Genomic DNA, 16,466 nt, shown 5'->3' on the forward strand with positions numbered 1-16,466 from the left:
AAAGATCTCCTAATTGTACAAATGTGGAAGTCAAAAGTAAGAGTTTTTTTCTTCTCAATGTACACAATGCTCTACCCAAACTTTAAAAAAAATAATCTGTTTAATGATTATCATCTGATTCTTTCCGTGAAAGATCTAGTAAAACTCTTGACCAGTTATGCAGTCTGTCCCTGTGTTGGTATGGATGTTGTTCCAGTTTGTTCTCCCGTGTAAAGATTATGTTTAAGGCACTATGAAGCCACAGTGTGCAGTGCAAGCTATTGTTAACAACGTAGTTTGAATACATATGTACAATGGACACATTTTTCAATAAACTCAACAGTGATTGCTTCTTTGTGTTACACTTCTTTTTTACACTCCCATTCTGCATAATGTTTTCACTTTTGTTACTAAACTTTGTTGCTAATGTTTTTGCACTTTTATTAATGTGCAATTTTGATTGCAGAAGGAGACACTGAATCTTTCTTACTTTCTTATATCTTTTTCTTTCTTTTTGAAATTCTATTTCATGGATAGAGCAAAAACAAAAACGCATATAGTTGTGTCAGATTTGGAAACACAGGAAACCTTGTCTCTTTTTCCTTCTCTCTGAAAATATTTCTTCACAATGCTTCTACTTCTCCATTTCCTATGTGAATGGCTCAACCCCACACACACACACACGGACACACACACATGCACATGCCCACCCCATGAGAAAAGGAATTTGAGTAAAGGTAGTCAAACATTTTTGGACAAGTAAAGCAAGAGTTGCTCATCTTGTTGTTGTTTTTTTCTATTAAAGATGCTTTGGCCCCCACTGTAACTAACAGAGTTTCTTTTTTATTCTACAAAATGTAGCACGATACTGGAACCGTTAACTACTTACTTAGTACAAATCATTTTAGGTTGTGTGTAAAAGTAAACAAAAAGGGTAAGCTTGATTCACACACAAAAAAACAACAGCATCAATCGTCTCACTGTTGATTTAGGCCAGAAGTCTGTTACCTTCTGGTTTCTTTGTGTTGGCATTTTAAACTATGGGCGATTCTCAGATCTCTGCAGGGTAAATTGAGACAGCTAGGGGCATTTTTAGGACTTTGTTAATAGGACAGCTGATAACGTGAAAGGTGAGAGAGAAGGAGAATGACATGAAGCAAAGGGCTGCAGGTCAGAGTCGAACCCGGGCCCTCTGCGTTGAAGAGTAAACCTCTATACATGGGCGCCCGCTCTACCAACTAAACTATCTGGGTGCCCAACTAAACTTGTTCCTTCAAAGGCTATTTTACAGAGGCGCCATTGCGTGCAGCACTTAGCGCTGCCCAAGACAACTGGGATTGGTTTAAATAAATGCCAATGAATCACAGCACGTTTTTCCCCATCCCAGAATGCCAGACTTGTTTTATTAAAGCGCTGAGAAGGAAGATCTGGCAATGTGAGACCCTTCAGGTGACCTCTATTGAGGTTGGCAAATATTATCTGTTCACTTAGGCCAACGTAATAATCCACATTTGAATGATGATGCAAAGCTTAATTTAGAAAAAGTGGAGTGCCAAATAGGCTGTTATCACATTTCATTTTAACTAAACTGATTTAAACTGAAATGGCCTGGATCAGGAGACTCATATTATTCAGCTTAACCTGCTAATAGGAACGCCATCATTTCCCTCTGTGATTCACCGTAGCGAATCACTCTGCAAGCCTAATTACCAACAGTCAGATTTTATTAATGTTGTTTATGTTTATTTATGTTTTATTTATTTATTTATTTATTCTACAAGAATAACCCTCGAAATCACGAGTTACAACCATAGACTGTTAATATACAGTCTAGGGTTCCAACACACTCATAAGTAGGCTACTGGTTTGTCCGATCGTATGGTCCTTCCCCTTCACGCTGCTAGGCTGCTCCAGATGGGAACGTGATGTAGTCTTTACAAGGCTGAACTACAGTAGTGACCACGGGACTACACAAGGTTTGGCTTTCATTTTCTTCTCTAACAGATATTGTTCGTAACAAGTATATCTGGTATGTGACACTTTTATAAAACTTTTGTCCATGTTAGATTATTATGTAAGGAGTCAGTTCAAATTCCCAAAACGTTTTCACCTCTGCAACTTCAGAGGAGTGGAGGCGAACTTGTTTCCTTCGAGACAAATTTGCGTGTTGTTTACTTAGAAGGCCTAATTTACAAGATTATCAGCTTGGCTTGGTGTCAACATTAGTCCGAGATGTTGGACATATCTAGCCTACAGGCACACCGAGATCCCAAACCATTTCCTGTTGTGCGCTGTCTACATCTACTCCAACCGTAAGCTTCAACTGTTTCTGGGGGGATTTTGTCGTCGTTCTAATGCGTGTCTAATGCTGCACTGGAAAGTTACATTTTTAACTCGTTATTTTAAAGGTATTTTTAGATTACACTTGACCTTCATTTTTGTTCAACGACACACGCCATTAGTCATAGCCATGTAGACTCATAAGTTGTACAGAAGATGTTGTTTCCTGCTGTTTATCCACGTATTTCAATAAAGCTTGAATTTTTTTTTTTAATTAAAAAAGAGTCTTAGCCATATTGGCCTGCTGCCAGAGATTAATGGAGGTAGTATTGGTAGGTTATATATATATATAATAGTAGTATATATAGGTTGAAATAGCATGCATCTGTGACTTTTGTGATTTTTACATTGGACTTTGCAATTTATATGCCATATTTAAGCATAAAGAAAGGAAAGGTATTTTTAAACTAAACGGGCTGATTGAAATATGAATAAAACAGATATAGTGTACCAAATTTGATATAGGGTTGAGAGATCTTGCTGGTTTAAACTATAAATAAAGAATACATTTGTCACTTTGTAAAGAAACATGATTTCAATACTGCTTATCAATTCCTGAAAGTTCCTTTTCATCAGCACATTCTTGGATTCATTGCACTTTCATTTACATTTCAGGTTTCATGTCATTCAACAACCACACAAAAAGGTTACGAAAGCGTTACAAAATACTGCTGTGATGCACACTCATGGGTTACTAAATGGGCCAGGGCACAGGGGCCCATAGCATCAGGGGCCCTGACCGTAACATACAGCCTCTTTCCAGGGAGGAAGAATTATCTTCATGAAAAATACCTTCTCTGAATCATGGATAAGAACCAGAATCAATTTACATATAAATGTCAGTCAGACTTGACTTCCTAGCGTAACATATTAATATTTTCAATCTTTTTCTGTCCTGTGACTGTTTGTCCCCAAGATGTCTGCTGAGCTCTACTGTGTGAGTGAACCAGGTGGAAATAATGCAAGTGTTCAAAGCAACACAATGGGGGGAGGCAAACCTTTACACCGCTTCTTGAAGGGGCAACCCAAGATTATTGGCGTGAGACACACACACCCAAACACACACACACACACACACCCGCCAATGCTCAAATACTTGATTGTGATGTAACACAGTATTTTGCAATGTCAAAGATTTAATAATCAGATCCAAAATAAATTTTCTAATTAAAGAGGTGATATGATGATGATTGAAGTTGATTTTCTCTTAGATCATCGTGCTGGTCATGGGGTCGTCTTTCTTCACCGTTTCCATAGCGACCATGCCAACAAAGTCATCCATATGTGCAGTCATCCCCTTCTTTATGCAAATACTGGTTGGTAGCTCAACAAGAGATTCATCAGTGGATACTAGCAGCTTTTGGAATCATTTATTTAACTAATTTTACTCATCAGAAACTAACACAAATCTAGTTTCGACAGGATTCGATCAAGGGCTGATATTAATTTGAGAAGTTAAGCCCCAACAATAGGCTGTGTTTTTGCTAACATATTTATTAAAGGTTCCATGACATGGAATGCTTTACTCATCTTTGGATGCTTTTATATAGACTAGATTAGTGGCCCCCTAATACTGTATCGGAAGTCTCTTACCCAATATTCAGGTTGGTGCAGAATTACAGCCACTAGAGCCAGTCCCACATTTCTGAGTCTGTAGCTTTTGAGGAGGAGAAGGGGGGGGGGGGGGGGGGGGGGGGGGGGGGGGGGGATGGCAAGGTGGAGGCTGGGTGTGTGGCCTTGACCAACTGACACTTTTCTTGTTTCAAAGCCATGATGTCTCTCTCTCATGGGTGGGCCAAATTCTCTGCCCGGGAAAAGCAGAGAAAGGGGAGGTAACCTTATAAGGGGCAAGAGTCCAGATCGGCCCATCTGAGCTTTCATTTGCTCAAAGGCAGAGCAGGATACCCAGGTCTCCGTTTACACCTATGACCATTTCTAGCCACTGGGGGACTATTGGCAGGCTGGGGGAATGCATAGTAACGTTGAAAAAACCTCATAAAAGGACATTTTCATGCCATGGGACCTTTAACAATTACAAACACATACAGCCCTGTGGTATCCCAAAACATTTAAGTAATACAAATGTTTTTTTGCCATCTTCTAGTTCATCATATCAGGGATTGTGTATATCCTGACAGAGCACAGCCCAACAAAGAAAACAGTAAGTTCTGTTGTCATGTTTTGAAGCAACACTTGCAAGTTAGAACAATCCATCGCAACCTCTATATCTATAGAGGATCAAGAGAGGCCTGCAAATATTGTAAATAAACACATAATGTAGATAATTGATTGTAAAGCTCTTTGCAGGGCTTTCCATGTTGTCCATTCTGTATTAACTTTTGTCTGTTTGTCCTTCATCTTTATTGGTGTCTACATCTAGGTAACCATTTCGTTGGCTCTGAGTATTGCGACCATACTGGGGACATGTTGGACTCTCCTGTGCATGGTGCCCTCCGTAGTTAGCTACGGCTACTACCGCAGCCATGATTCGGCATCATTTCAAGTGATTATTATTTCTTTCATCACTTTTGATTTTTTGGTGTTTGCGTCCATTATCATTTTGATCCCAAATCTAAAGAAGGTTTCAGTTTTATATGAAATTTACCAGTCTTACAAACAACATACACTTTGTGTATTTTGGTATCAAATAAAGACCACAGCCTCAAATGGTCAGCTTTTTAGATTTTGTAACATATAAAGACTTACAAACATAACACAATTTATTTAAATGTGTGATTTATTTTTGGGTCATAGCACCTATTGTACAACATTTAATATATGCTATATGCTTGCTGTTACCCCATTCAACATATTTAGTGTTGATTCAATTATTTTCTTCATGTGGTAAAACATAACCTAATTGGCATTTTGATGTCAATTTGGTTCACACCACAACATTGATATCAGTTGTGTTTCTCTATGCATTTCTCATGTGTGAACATGTGTTTGTTTTAGGACATGGAACTGTCTGTGGATCTGATCTTTATTGTTAACAGTGTCGTGGGAGTAATTATTTTCATTGTAATGTCATGCCTGGCCACTTCTGCCCTGCGTTCTACAAAGAGCCAGGTAAAAAAACATAAAAACTACTTCACACACATAACAGACTGAGCACAGATTTGCACATGTCCCACTCGCTAAGAGAACGTCTCACAATATTTGCACAAAAAAATTGCAACGTGAGGAAGGATCATTTAAGTCACGCATTAATGTTCTCTTCTTTCTTTTCTCTTTAGTTCATTGTAGTGATGTCTACTACGCCAGCTGAAACACCAGTTGAATAAGAGGAAGGTCTAAAATTGGATAAATTGAGCAGAGTGAAAACATAAAAAGCACACAAAAACAGCCAAGCATTTCACTTTTGTGGGCACAACAGCATATATCATTTCTAAATACTGACCTCTGGTAACTAGTATTTTTTTATGTTGTTTATCATTTTAATACAGATAATATGAATATAACTATATGTATTGTCTTGTGTTGTTTCTGTGATCTATTACTACTTCCAGCACCATGGGAGCACTAGATTTCCCTCTTTTGAACATTTGCCACCAGATTCAACAGGAAGATCGCATTGAACTTTCCCGCAAACGTTTAGCATAGGCAATTGCTGCTTCTTACTTTGCAGTCTGGCATTGGCTGACCTGTCAGCACATTCTGTTTGCACTTCTACCTTTCACAGGACAAAGGTCCCTTTAAAACCAACGTCCCTCAGATAGTTAAATGAAACTGTGTAGGATATTTTTATTTGTCAAAACATTCAAATTAGTCAAAAGCAGGCTGAGTTGAGCTTTTTTTGCTGATTCTCTTGTTACAATAAGTAAGTGCTATGTTTGGACAAGGCACCCATCATTGAAAGAAAATTTTATAGAACAGCTTGTCAAAAAAAAAAAATGGATCAGCACACTGATACACCTTCATCCACAACCGTTGGGCCAATCATTATGAAACTTGCAGTCCATATTGGCTTTAACCCAAGAATCGCTGATTATCTTTTTTTCTTTCTGTTTTTAACTTTAATACACCAAAGGACCATTTGAACAGCATGGTTCCAGACCTCTGAATTTGCTGCCAACATGGCCAATATTTTTCAGCAGTTCTGGTAGTATATTCAAAACATGGTAACACAGTCTGATCAGGCTACTGTTTCACCACTTAACTTTTAGAAAAATGTTGCAGAACACTGTAATTATTAACCATTATATACATAACATTTGTAACTCCAGAAGAGATACAAACTCATGCTTATGTGAGTGAGAAACCTTGATTCTTAATTGATGCTAATTCATTTTTAGAACTGCACACATGATTTATTATTAGGATTATTTATTAATGGTGCTCTAAGCGATGTCACACATGGTTTAGGCTAGAATATTTGTTTTTACATACAGCAAATATCTCCTCACTGTCCACTAGCTGCCTGTCCCCAGAACACACTGTTTGTGGAAGCACAAAACGGAAACACATAGCCAAAAGTAATTCTGCAATATTTTATAAAAAGAGAAAGTTTTTCATTTAGAGTTGGAAGAACATTAGCTAACTTTAGCCAGGCATCTAAATTGTTGAATACAGAAGAAGACTGTCAGAGCACCTTCCTGTCCCTTACAGAAGACATGTAGCATACTGTAGACAAGACAGGACATTCACAGAACCTCATGGCTTCCTATGACACTTTATGTGTGTCAATTTTTACAATGTCAGCTCACGTTCCAGAAGCAATTAAATACAAAAACTATGACACCCAGCATGCTGTCATTACTTACAGAAAAGAGCATGTGAGACATCCATATTACTTATATATGTCGTGATATAATCAGGGAATGTGATGCTATTCAAAACAAGGCATGTTTGCACCCTTCCTGTGTAACTGTCACCGTGCATTTACAAATCGCATTTTGGGTTACTTTTTGATTTTGGATCAATTCACCAAAACAAAGGGAAAACGGGCTATACCTAAGAATATGTAAAAAGTATTGTCTTAAAAGTGTGTAAACAAGGATCATGACATAAAAAATCCAACGCTTTTGCAGTTCATTGTGTTGCAGATTGTATTTGTAATGTTTACAGGTTTTCGTGAAAATTTTGAAAATTTAAAGAAAAAAAAAATTTATCAAAAATGTGATTCATTACATTGTATACACAAATCAGACAGAACTATACTGTAATTCTCTTATTTGAATCTCTTCTAGATTACACACATCCCGTGAACAAAAGAAAAAATGACATGCATAAATAAAGGAATACAAAAACTGCTAAACGTTTCTTATTTGACTTTCACAACATTACATTATTATATAAAAACAAAGAATTTGACATTCTAAACATAGTCTAAACAGAGAATATGAGTCACAGGCAACTGAGGCAATTGTTTTACAAAACCTTTGTAACTGTTCAACATGCAATATAAAAGTAAGTCATTTCAAATAATATGTTGTCTGCCAAAGATAACCTCATGATTAATTTCATTGCAGTGCAGACTGATGAAGAAAGAGAGACTGGAGAAGTTACATTTTAGTAAACTCAAACACTTAGCAATGTAGGCTAACTTTAGGAATACATGCTTTTGTTCCCATAGCCTGGTCCCAAAATGCTAGATGTATTCTCAGAGGCTCAGGATGAGCTTCTACCCTCAGGCCACTGTGATTTCAAATGAGGACACTGCTGCTGAACTGAATCTGGTCATAACTTTGCAAAGTTTTGTTTTGGCCTGTGACCCAAAAATTAGGGACCTTTGTGTCTGTCATTGTTTATATCGCTCCTTCTGCAGTCTTCAGATTATTCTCCCTTCTAAGAGAAGGGAGAATAATCAACAATCAGGAATACATTTTTAAGAGATTTTTTTCTTTTCACTTGAGGGCCACGGTATACAGTGTTATCACCTTTCATGTTATACTGTATGGCTAACTTGTTAGCAAACTTTTGCTTAGGTACACAACAGGCGGATAAGGAGCAAGGTAAACCTGCAATGACAAAAACAAGTTGTGAAAACAACAATGACATGTCTATTAACTGGAGATTTTGAGTCCAATATTCACTCTCTTTAGCTCTGTTTTTGGTCCCAACTTCTTGGAAATATTTCTACCTTTGTTCTCATTATAAGGGGCAGCTGCACATTCGGGTGATAACTTTTCATCACTACGAGCAACCCATTTACGTTTGCATATTGTCATTTTTTACACTGTTGATGTAAAAACTGAAAATATAAACTCAAGCTGCTTCAAGCATTTATTCAGTCTCAGATGGAAATGGCTCTGCAGCTTCTCAATGCCTCACTATGGTCCCCATCTAGCAGCTAACTTTGTTTCTCTGATGTTGCTGGACAGATGGCATATTTTTAGAGCTGAAAAGACATTTAAAAGATCTGTAGATGTGAGGGAAGTGTTGGGTGATAGTCATCTGTGGTGTCGTAGTTAACAATATTGATTATACAGTTGATGCTTTAAATAATTTATTAATTTACTTTTTGCCTTGTGACCCTTTTACTCATTATTTGGAATGGCCACTTGTCATAGCACTGCAGCTTTATGAGCGTTAACTCCCATTGTTACCCTCTGTTCAAAGATATTAACACATTCTGAAATAAATGTCAGGACTTTATCTTATTTGACTTATTGTCTTCCACATATTTGCAAAATATGAAAGAAAATTCTCATCATCCTGTTAATAAAACTATTTTTCTTTTAAACAATAAATTGGAAAAGTTCCGTCCTTAAATGACGGGACAATGCATTTCACTTTTGAGGCCTCTCTTTTTTGTTTCAAATTGAAGAAGCAGGGGGCTGTTGAAAATCACGCTCAAGGACACACCGCTGGTGAACACGCATGTGCTCTGTTACACGGTACTGGCGTGAAAAGGTCATATGGCAGCGGGGGCAGGGGAAGGGTCGTACGCCAAGGTGGCTCCGCACATGTCTATTTAGAGAGCCTCGCTGGCTGAAGGAACGGTCGCAGAGAGAGCACTTGAAAGGGTGGTGAACAAGGTTTGGCAGTTGAACTGATGTATTTGTTGCCATGCCTGCTGCCAGGGTAGAAGGTATGCAGATAGACAAGGTAGATGACATGGAGGCTTGTATAGAGTCATGCACACTAGCAGGTGAACAGACTGGCAAGGTAGGGGTATTGCTCTGACCATGTTTAGGGTTGGAAACCACCTTCTCAACCCCAGTTTTATGTACAACCTCAGCTTCTGGCCTGCTTTGGTCTTTACCAACAGATTTTCTTTCTTCAACATTTGTTTTTCCAACCCAATGTTCTGTAACACATCCTACAGATGTTGCTTCAGTCCATTGTTCTCTATCATTATCAAACCCATTTCCAAATGTTTGCTTTTGTTGGATCACATTAGCAACTAACAACTCAGCAGGTTTGGCATTAATGTCCAGCAGTATAATCTGGTCTGTAGTCCCTGCAACAGGGGGACTGTAACCTGGACTGGCAAAGGTACTAACGTCCCCCTCATCACAGGACTGGTCTGAATGCTCAGGGTGGCTTGGGTGTGGGTGTTTGCGACCAGAGTATCTGTGTGATAAGTATGTTTTCTCCTGTGGTATGCAGTGATATTGAAGATGTCCACGGTATGATGGGCCCACAACACTGTCCGTAGGGTCAGTGGTGTTGTGGGCCATAGACATTGTAAAAGTTAAGTGTGGCTCTGTGAGCTCAGTGCCTGACATATTTTCGAGTTCCACAGATGTGCAGTGTTCAATGCCAGAGAAACCACCAGTGACACTATCCAAACATGGTTCTGGAGTGGTAGAGACTGGCTGACAAACATCAACACTGTGTCTTTTGTCCATCATAGGTGTGTCTCCGTTGTCTGAGTCATGTTCATGCTGGCTAGAGGCAGCATCTGTTCTGCTCCTCTCAGCTTGATGCAAGTTTGGGTACCAATCCATCTTAGGTCCATAGATGTTACAGTGGCTGTCCTGTCTATCTGTTCCAGCTGGACACCTTGAGTAACTGTATTCCTCTTTTGTTTCTCCCTCAGAACACAAGGCTTCCCAGTGAGAGTCACTTCCTGTGTTTGAGTCCTGTACAGGAAGTGAAACTACATCTCTTGTATCTTGTGAGCAAATGTACTGTTCCTCTGCTGCAGTTGCCATCCAAACATTTTGGCAATCAGAACAATCCAGTCGCTGACGTTTGGAGGTAAAATCACCAAAAATGATTTCAGGTTTATTCTTCACTTCTCTTCCACAATTGCTGCTATCCTCATTCTGGGGCACTAAACCGTCTCTGAGATGTTCTGTGTGATTCTTATTCTGAAATGAATCACAATGAGCATGGCGATCGTTATGATCTGTAATATGGGGTGATCCATTGCTTGGCATATGTTCATGTTTCTGTCCTCTGAAATGATCTGAACTGCTGCTGTTGAAATCCTGTTTTAGGTTGTGAGATTGATTTAAACTATCCTTATGATCCCAACTCCGTGTCCCAATTTCTTCTTTATTGTATCTGTAATCATTATTCTTTTCCCCATAGTTATTTTTGCGTGTAGCGGTATTGCCTTCAACAATGCTGTCACTGTCTGTGCTTCCTGATAGTGAGTCAGGTGCCGTGTTGGAGCTACATGAGGGCTGGGACACTGGATGGTGAGGAGGAGACACTTCTTCCAGATGGAGTATAGCTGCTCTACTACTGTGACGGATGACAGGCACTGCTCCACAGCACAGATGCGGGGCTGAGGAAGAGGATGAGGAGGAACACTGTGAGGGGGGAACATTTTCCTTAAGGTGGGAGGCCGAGAGACAAAGAAGGGTAGAGAGATGGGTCTGAGTCTTGTCTTCTTCTTTTCTATTAGTTTCCTTCTCTTCTGCTTTAGTTTTCACAGATAAACACAGGGGCTGCTTCTTCTCTGCTCCGCTCATCTCTTCCTCTTGAACCTCAGCAGTGCACAATAAAGTCAAGCTCCTCCTCTCCTCATGTGTATACTGATGATCATTTCTCTCCAGTGATAATGGCAGATGCTTACTAAAAGTCTTCACAGTTTCAGTATAAGTATTGTTAATGTCTTTATATGACTGATTCTTAGCTACAGCAGAAGCATTTGTTTCATCTGCAGTCTGGTGCCAAGTCTTCAGAGCCTCCTGCAGTTCATTCATCTGCAAGTGGCAGGCGGCAGCAAGTAAATTATAATACTGGTGCTGGCTGCGAGTGTATGGTAAAGCACCTGTGTAAATGTAATCCAAAAGAAGTGCAAGTACAGAGTCAGACAGACATGGAGCCTGCAGTTCCACCAGGGCACCAGAAGAGGACAAGATAGATGCCAACACTGGACTAGCAGCTGCCAGGACACACCTGGTGAAGGAAAGAGCAACTAGATATTGTGATGCTGCATAACATCATGAACAGCATGTCAGACACAAGTCACAGGTTTGTTAAATGTCACACCATCCCCATGACTCAAACAACTACCAATATAAACAACAATTTCCAATATCGTGCACATGTACTTGTCGGAATGTTTGTTGCGTGTTTCTGTTGTTCACCTGTGTGCAGGGTGAAGTTGACTCAGGTTCTGTCTCTGTCTGACCACACAGTCACAAAATTGAGCTTGTCCTCTTTGGAAGTTCAGACTTGCCAACAGCGATGCTGCACGGCTATTAGCTTCCTGGACACCGGGTGCCACCTGGGGAGTAAAAAAGTCAAATAAACTATAATCTTAGGGTATCTCCTTTCTGTGTTGTGAGGGTGAACAGATAGTGCTTACCCTTATTGCTTTAGTGTCTCTCTCTTAACATGCACCATGGCTTGTCACTGAAACCTTAAAAAGGTGTCAAGACTTATTTTTAAGGTAATGTACGCTACTACTGATTCATACCGTATGTATTTATTTCTGGTAAATGAAGTAACTGGCCTACATCTTCTATCAGACATATCTCAGAGTGCACAGGCAGCTTCTGTTTTATGATAAGTAGTTTAATCGTTAGGAAACTTTCATTTTCAAGGTTGACCAGTTTACTATAACTACTTTTTAGTTGAAGTACACCAACAACACAATTAATGTAAACTTTCAACATGCATATTTTGTCAATAAAAGCTACGACCCAAATGTTGAGCAAACTGTTACTTGATTATTTTAACTTATCAGTGGAAGGCATAGTGGTCAATACAGTAATACAGACTTAAACATGTTCATCAGGTATAAATGATTATTCTCTTACCTCCATGTTTTATCTAGAGAGGAGCAACAAACTGCCACTATCCTGTGGTGTGCAGTGTAAAGCTCCTGTGTGCAGTGTCCTCAAAGGTCTTGCTTGCAGCTGTATGGATAAAAAGAACCTCTATGGTGGCTATATAGTCCCAGTCTACTATTTAGGCACACTGTCTCATTCGGAAAACAATCACACGCTTTTCATATTGGGAGCTTGCCGTGACGTGGAGGGACAGGTGCTTATAAGGAACGCTGGCGTCCAACGTCACAATCACCAAGGCCTGTTATGGAAGGGGACTGAGACCAGCCCACAGAGAACCAACAGGAGACTACAGAACTGAAGTACACAGAGACAATATTCTCAAGAAGATGGTATGATGGAAGTTATTTTTCAAACACATAAATATTCAGTAAATTCAAAGTTGTCACAAAGTAAATGGGTACAATGGGACAGTGCCTGTCATTCATAAAAATAAATAATAATAATAATAATAATAATAATAATAATAATAATAATAATAATAGAAGTAACAGAAAAGATTACCTCATTTTCTTTGTAAGCTTCCTCTTGTCTTTCTATTGCAGGGAGATCAGACATCATAGTCAGTTGCAAAATTGTCTGTAGTACGCAGTGAGCTTGAACTGTGGAGTTTAAGGGTGAGTGCCCAAACCCACAGTTATTAAAGTAGTACATAACATTTTAAACTGGGTCTTAAAAGCTTTAATTGGCTAAATTTGCCAACTGTGAATCCCACTTGTCTGTAATTGCATTGTTAAAGTTACACACAAGCCATCACAGATGCACTGAAGAATACATCTGGGATGTATCTGAACATTTCTATGTGTTTTGATTCTACAAAGGAAAACTTCCTCATTGCCAGCCCCCAGACTGACGCTTTGTTGACTATGCCATACTTAGTCTTTTCTCCACCCTATAACACGTGCTTGTCACGCCTCTTAATCTCTACAGCACTCTAATGTTACCACCACACGTTTAGCGCTCCATTGGGCAGTAGTATATTTTCCCTTGCAACTGTTTAGGGAACAAAATGAGTCCTGTGACACTAACTTCAAGTTAATAATAGACTAATACATAACTAATTTTGTTGGCAAAAAAATTGTTTAAAATATCAAAATCACATGTATTATATATATATATATATATATAAATTGCAAAAAATAAGTATATAAAAATGTTTAATTGTTTTTTTTAGCTTTGCTGCCCATTCAGAAACATTGTTGAAAAAGACATTCTGTTACTGCATAATGAAATTAACAGAACATACAATAGAATAGTATGAGTATTTTGCCTTACACTGTATTTGGTATGGAGGCCCCTTGTTATAGTGTTACCATTTTGTTCTGCGGTGCCTTCGGTTTTTGAGTGTGTAGTATGGTACCTGAATGCAACATAGGTGAAATGTATTTCAAATATGGGCAAAAATAAAAGAATTATCTTGGTAAAATAAAAGACCTGTACTGTAATAAAAAATAAAATCACAATGAAAGAAATTATGCTTTAAGTTATAATTATAATAAGTCATTATGCTATAAGAAATAATGACAAACACACAAATTATAGTAATGTGTGTGCTCTACAACTGGCATTTCAACAGTAATTTCATTCACTGAGGGTTTGGCTCACATTCTGTACTGGCAGCATGCTAAGGAGAGAGGGTCTTCCTCGTGTGTGCACGCACGCACACACACACACACACACACACACACACACACACACACACACACACACACACACACACACACACACACACAGACTTTTTGAAACACTTCAAGTCCTGTGACTGTATCTATAAATCATCTCAAGTCCAATTCACATTGTGTTGATCCCATTTTAAACTTATATACTCAGTAAGAATACAGTAAGTCATTCAGCATTTTAGTACATGGTTCCTGAATTACTTAAAAGAAAAAAGATAAGAGATGCAAACCAAGTTTAGTATTAAGAAAAAAATAGAAAAAGCTGAAAATGCATATATTGTCTACAATCTGATGTGCACAAAGATCAAACTATCAGGCCAGACTTAACAATCAAATCTTATAAAATCCCAATGGGCACTTTATACAATCAGTACTCTGTATTTCAAAGCACATGAACTGACATGTGGGGTTATAGTGACTATTTTTATTGTTGTAGCAACTGAAGCCAAAATTATCTGGCACACACACACACACTTGATAAGTACGCCCATAGCTGATGTTTTGTACTACCTTCCAGCGCAAGCTACAGGGTCCTGTACACCTTACACATACAGTATAAAGTGGATTAAACGTGCAACTTATTTTGTAGAATTGCATTATGTTTCGGAACTAGTGCTCTTGACTGATGTCATATAACTCAATGGCTTACAAATATACTAAAATCTTTAAGTTTAAGCGCCTAATTTTGTAGTTTTTTGACAAAGTTAACAGGAGAGAAACAGGACTAAGAGTCTACAGTCATGTCAGCAGCTCTGTTAGGCTGTATTGCTCTTTGTAAAGAATATCTAACTCTTCGGCAGATAAACCAAAGTACTGGACAAAATAAAATCTTGATCCAATGATGGCGCTAAATAAATAGTTAGGGGATCACAAAAGTCCACGGACCCTGAATGTCTAGACCAAATTGTATTGTCAATCAAGCAAGTTGTCATGTCATGTATGCAGTTGTGTTCAAAATAATATCAGAGAGAGGGGAGAAGGAGAGGGGAGAGGGGAAAACATACAAAGAAGTGGGGAAAATTATAGGTTGCTCAGCCAAAATGATTTCAAATGTCTTGAAATGGCATCCAAAACCTGAACCACATGGGGGAAAAACGGCCAATTACCATTCAAATAGATTGAAGAATAGCCAAAATGGCAAATCCTTAATCAATGATCAGCTCCAGGAAAATCAAAGAAGAGTTAAAGTTACCTGTGAGTACTGTTACGATCAGAAGAAGGCTATGTGAAGCAAAGCTGTCAGCTACAAGCCCCTAAAGTCTCATTGCTGAAAAAAAGAAGTACTGAATAGGTTGAAATTTGCCGAAGGACACATTGACTGGACAAAGGAGAAATGGCGCAACATTCTGTGGACTGAGGCAAGCAAAATCATTCTTTTTGGGTCTAGGGGCCGCAGACAGTTTGTCTGACAACCCACATTCACTGAATTCAAGCCACAGTACACTGGGAAGACAGTAAAGCATGGTGGTGCAAAACTCATGTTATGGGGATGTTTCTCATACTGTGATGTTGGGCCTATTCATCGCATACCAGGGATTGAGGATCAGTTTCGATGCATCAAAATACTTGAAAAAGTTGCCGCCTTATGTTGAACGGGAAACAAGACAATGACCCAAAACACACTAGTAAGCAAGCAAGTCTTGGTTCCAGATTAACAAGATTGATGTTATGGAGTGGCCAGCCCAATCCCCGGACCTCAATCCCGTAGAACACTTGTCGGGTGACATCGAAAATGCTCTTTCTGAGGCAAAACCCAGTTATGCAAAGGAACTGAATGTAGTTCAATCATCCTGGGCTGGAATACCTGTTCACAGGTGCCTGAAGTTGGTTGACTCCATGCATCATAGATGTGAAGCAACTCTCAGAAATAAATGTTTTCCAACTAAATATTAGTGCAGTGATTCAAATTAAGCAAACCCTTTAAACATGTTTCAGTTTATTCATTAAATGTTTCTAAAGAAAAATGAAAATACTATTTTTTGAACAGCCTAATATTCCTTTTTCCTCATTTTCTGTAAAGGTATAACAACAACTTGATCATGTTTTAATTTGAATTGAATGTGCAGTGTTCCCAAAGCACTGATTTTATGGAATTAAAATGATTTTGAGCATTATGCACTTTATTTAAACACTGCTATTATTCTGAGCACAACTGTACATCCGGAGTTCTCCAAGGTAAATGTACACATGGCACATACAGTGGGTACGGAAAGTATTCAGACCCCTTTAAAATTTTCACTCTTTGTTTCATTGCAGCCATTTTCCAAAAATC

General features: G+C 38.7%; 2 protein-coding genes across 4 annotated transcripts; one reads left to right on the forward strand and one right to left on the reverse strand.

Moving 5' to 3' along the window:
• The first annotated feature begins 1,849 nt into the window (after positions 1–1,849).
• Positions 1,850–5,785, forward strand: LOC117949740 (membrane-spanning 4-domains subfamily A member 4D-like). 3 transcript variants are annotated; one of them, XM_034880285.1, is made up of 8 exons: positions 1,870–1,955; positions 2,935–2,965; positions 3,236–3,358; positions 3,531–3,635; positions 4,424–4,480; positions 4,700–4,822; positions 5,275–5,388; positions 5,556–5,785. In XM_034880285.1, the coding sequence occupies exons 3-8, from the start codon at positions 3,236–3,238 to the stop codon at positions 5,601–5,603; spliced, it is 570 nt and encodes a 189-aa protein (XP_034736176.1). In that variant the 5' UTR covers positions 1,870–1,955; positions 2,935–2,965; the 3' UTR covers positions 5,604–5,785. The 3 variants fall into 3 exon arrangements, with proteins under 3 accessions (XP_034736167.1, XP_034736176.1, XP_034736184.1); XM_034880276.1 differs by lacking the exon at positions 2,935–2,965 and having other exon boundaries at positions 1,850–1,955; XM_034880293.1 differs by lacking the exons at positions 1,870–1,955; positions 2,935–2,965 and adding an exon at positions 2,267–2,291.
• A 4,544-nt stretch (positions 5,786–10,329) lies between these two features.
• Positions 10,330–12,521, reverse strand: LOC117948253. The gene is made up of 4 exons (XM_034877823.1): positions 12,486–12,521; positions 11,811–11,950; positions 10,829–11,619; positions 10,330–10,349 (listed from the first exon to the last, which is right to left on the reverse strand). The coding sequence occupies exons 1-4, from the start codon at positions 12,489–12,491 to the stop codon at positions 10,330–10,332; spliced, it is 957 nt and encodes a 318-aa protein (XP_034733714.1). The 5' UTR covers positions 12,492–12,521.
• Between the last annotated feature and the right edge of the window lie 3,945 nt (positions 12,522–16,466).

This window comes from Etheostoma cragini, chromosome 1 (assembly GCF_013103735.1).
Source record: "Etheostoma cragini isolate CJK2018 chromosome 1, CSU_Ecrag_1.0, whole genome shotgun sequence".
NCBI lineage: Eukaryota > Metazoa > Chordata > Actinopteri > Perciformes > Percidae > Etheostoma > Etheostoma cragini.

What these genes read in the sequence shown, in the direction of transcription:
- LOC117949740 (XM_034880276.1), top strand. Translation starts at nt 3,236, where the DNA reads ATGTCTGCTGAGCTCTACTGTGTGAGTGAACCAGGTGGAAATAATGCA. An exon ending in ATGATTCGGCATCATTTCAA is followed by an intron (nt 4,823 to 5,274) that starts GTGATTATTATT and finishes TGTTTGTTTTAG; the next exon opens with GACATGGAACTGTCTGTGGA. An exon ending in TGCGTTCTACAAAGAGCCAG is followed by an intron (nt 5,389 to 5,555) that starts GTAAAAAAACAT and finishes TTTTCTCTTTAG; the next exon opens with TTCATTGTAGTGATGTCTAC.
- LOC117948253 (XM_034877823.1), bottom strand. An exon ending in CAACTTCACCCTGCACACAG is followed by an intron (nt 11,620 to 11,810) that starts GTGAACAACAGA and finishes TTCCTTCACCAG; the next exon opens with GTGTGTCCTGGCAGCTGCTA. An exon ending in CAGTGACAGCATTGTTGAAG is followed by an intron (nt 10,350 to 10,828) that starts GCAATACCGCTA and finishes CTTCCTGTACAG; the next exon opens with GACTCAAACACAGGAAGTGA.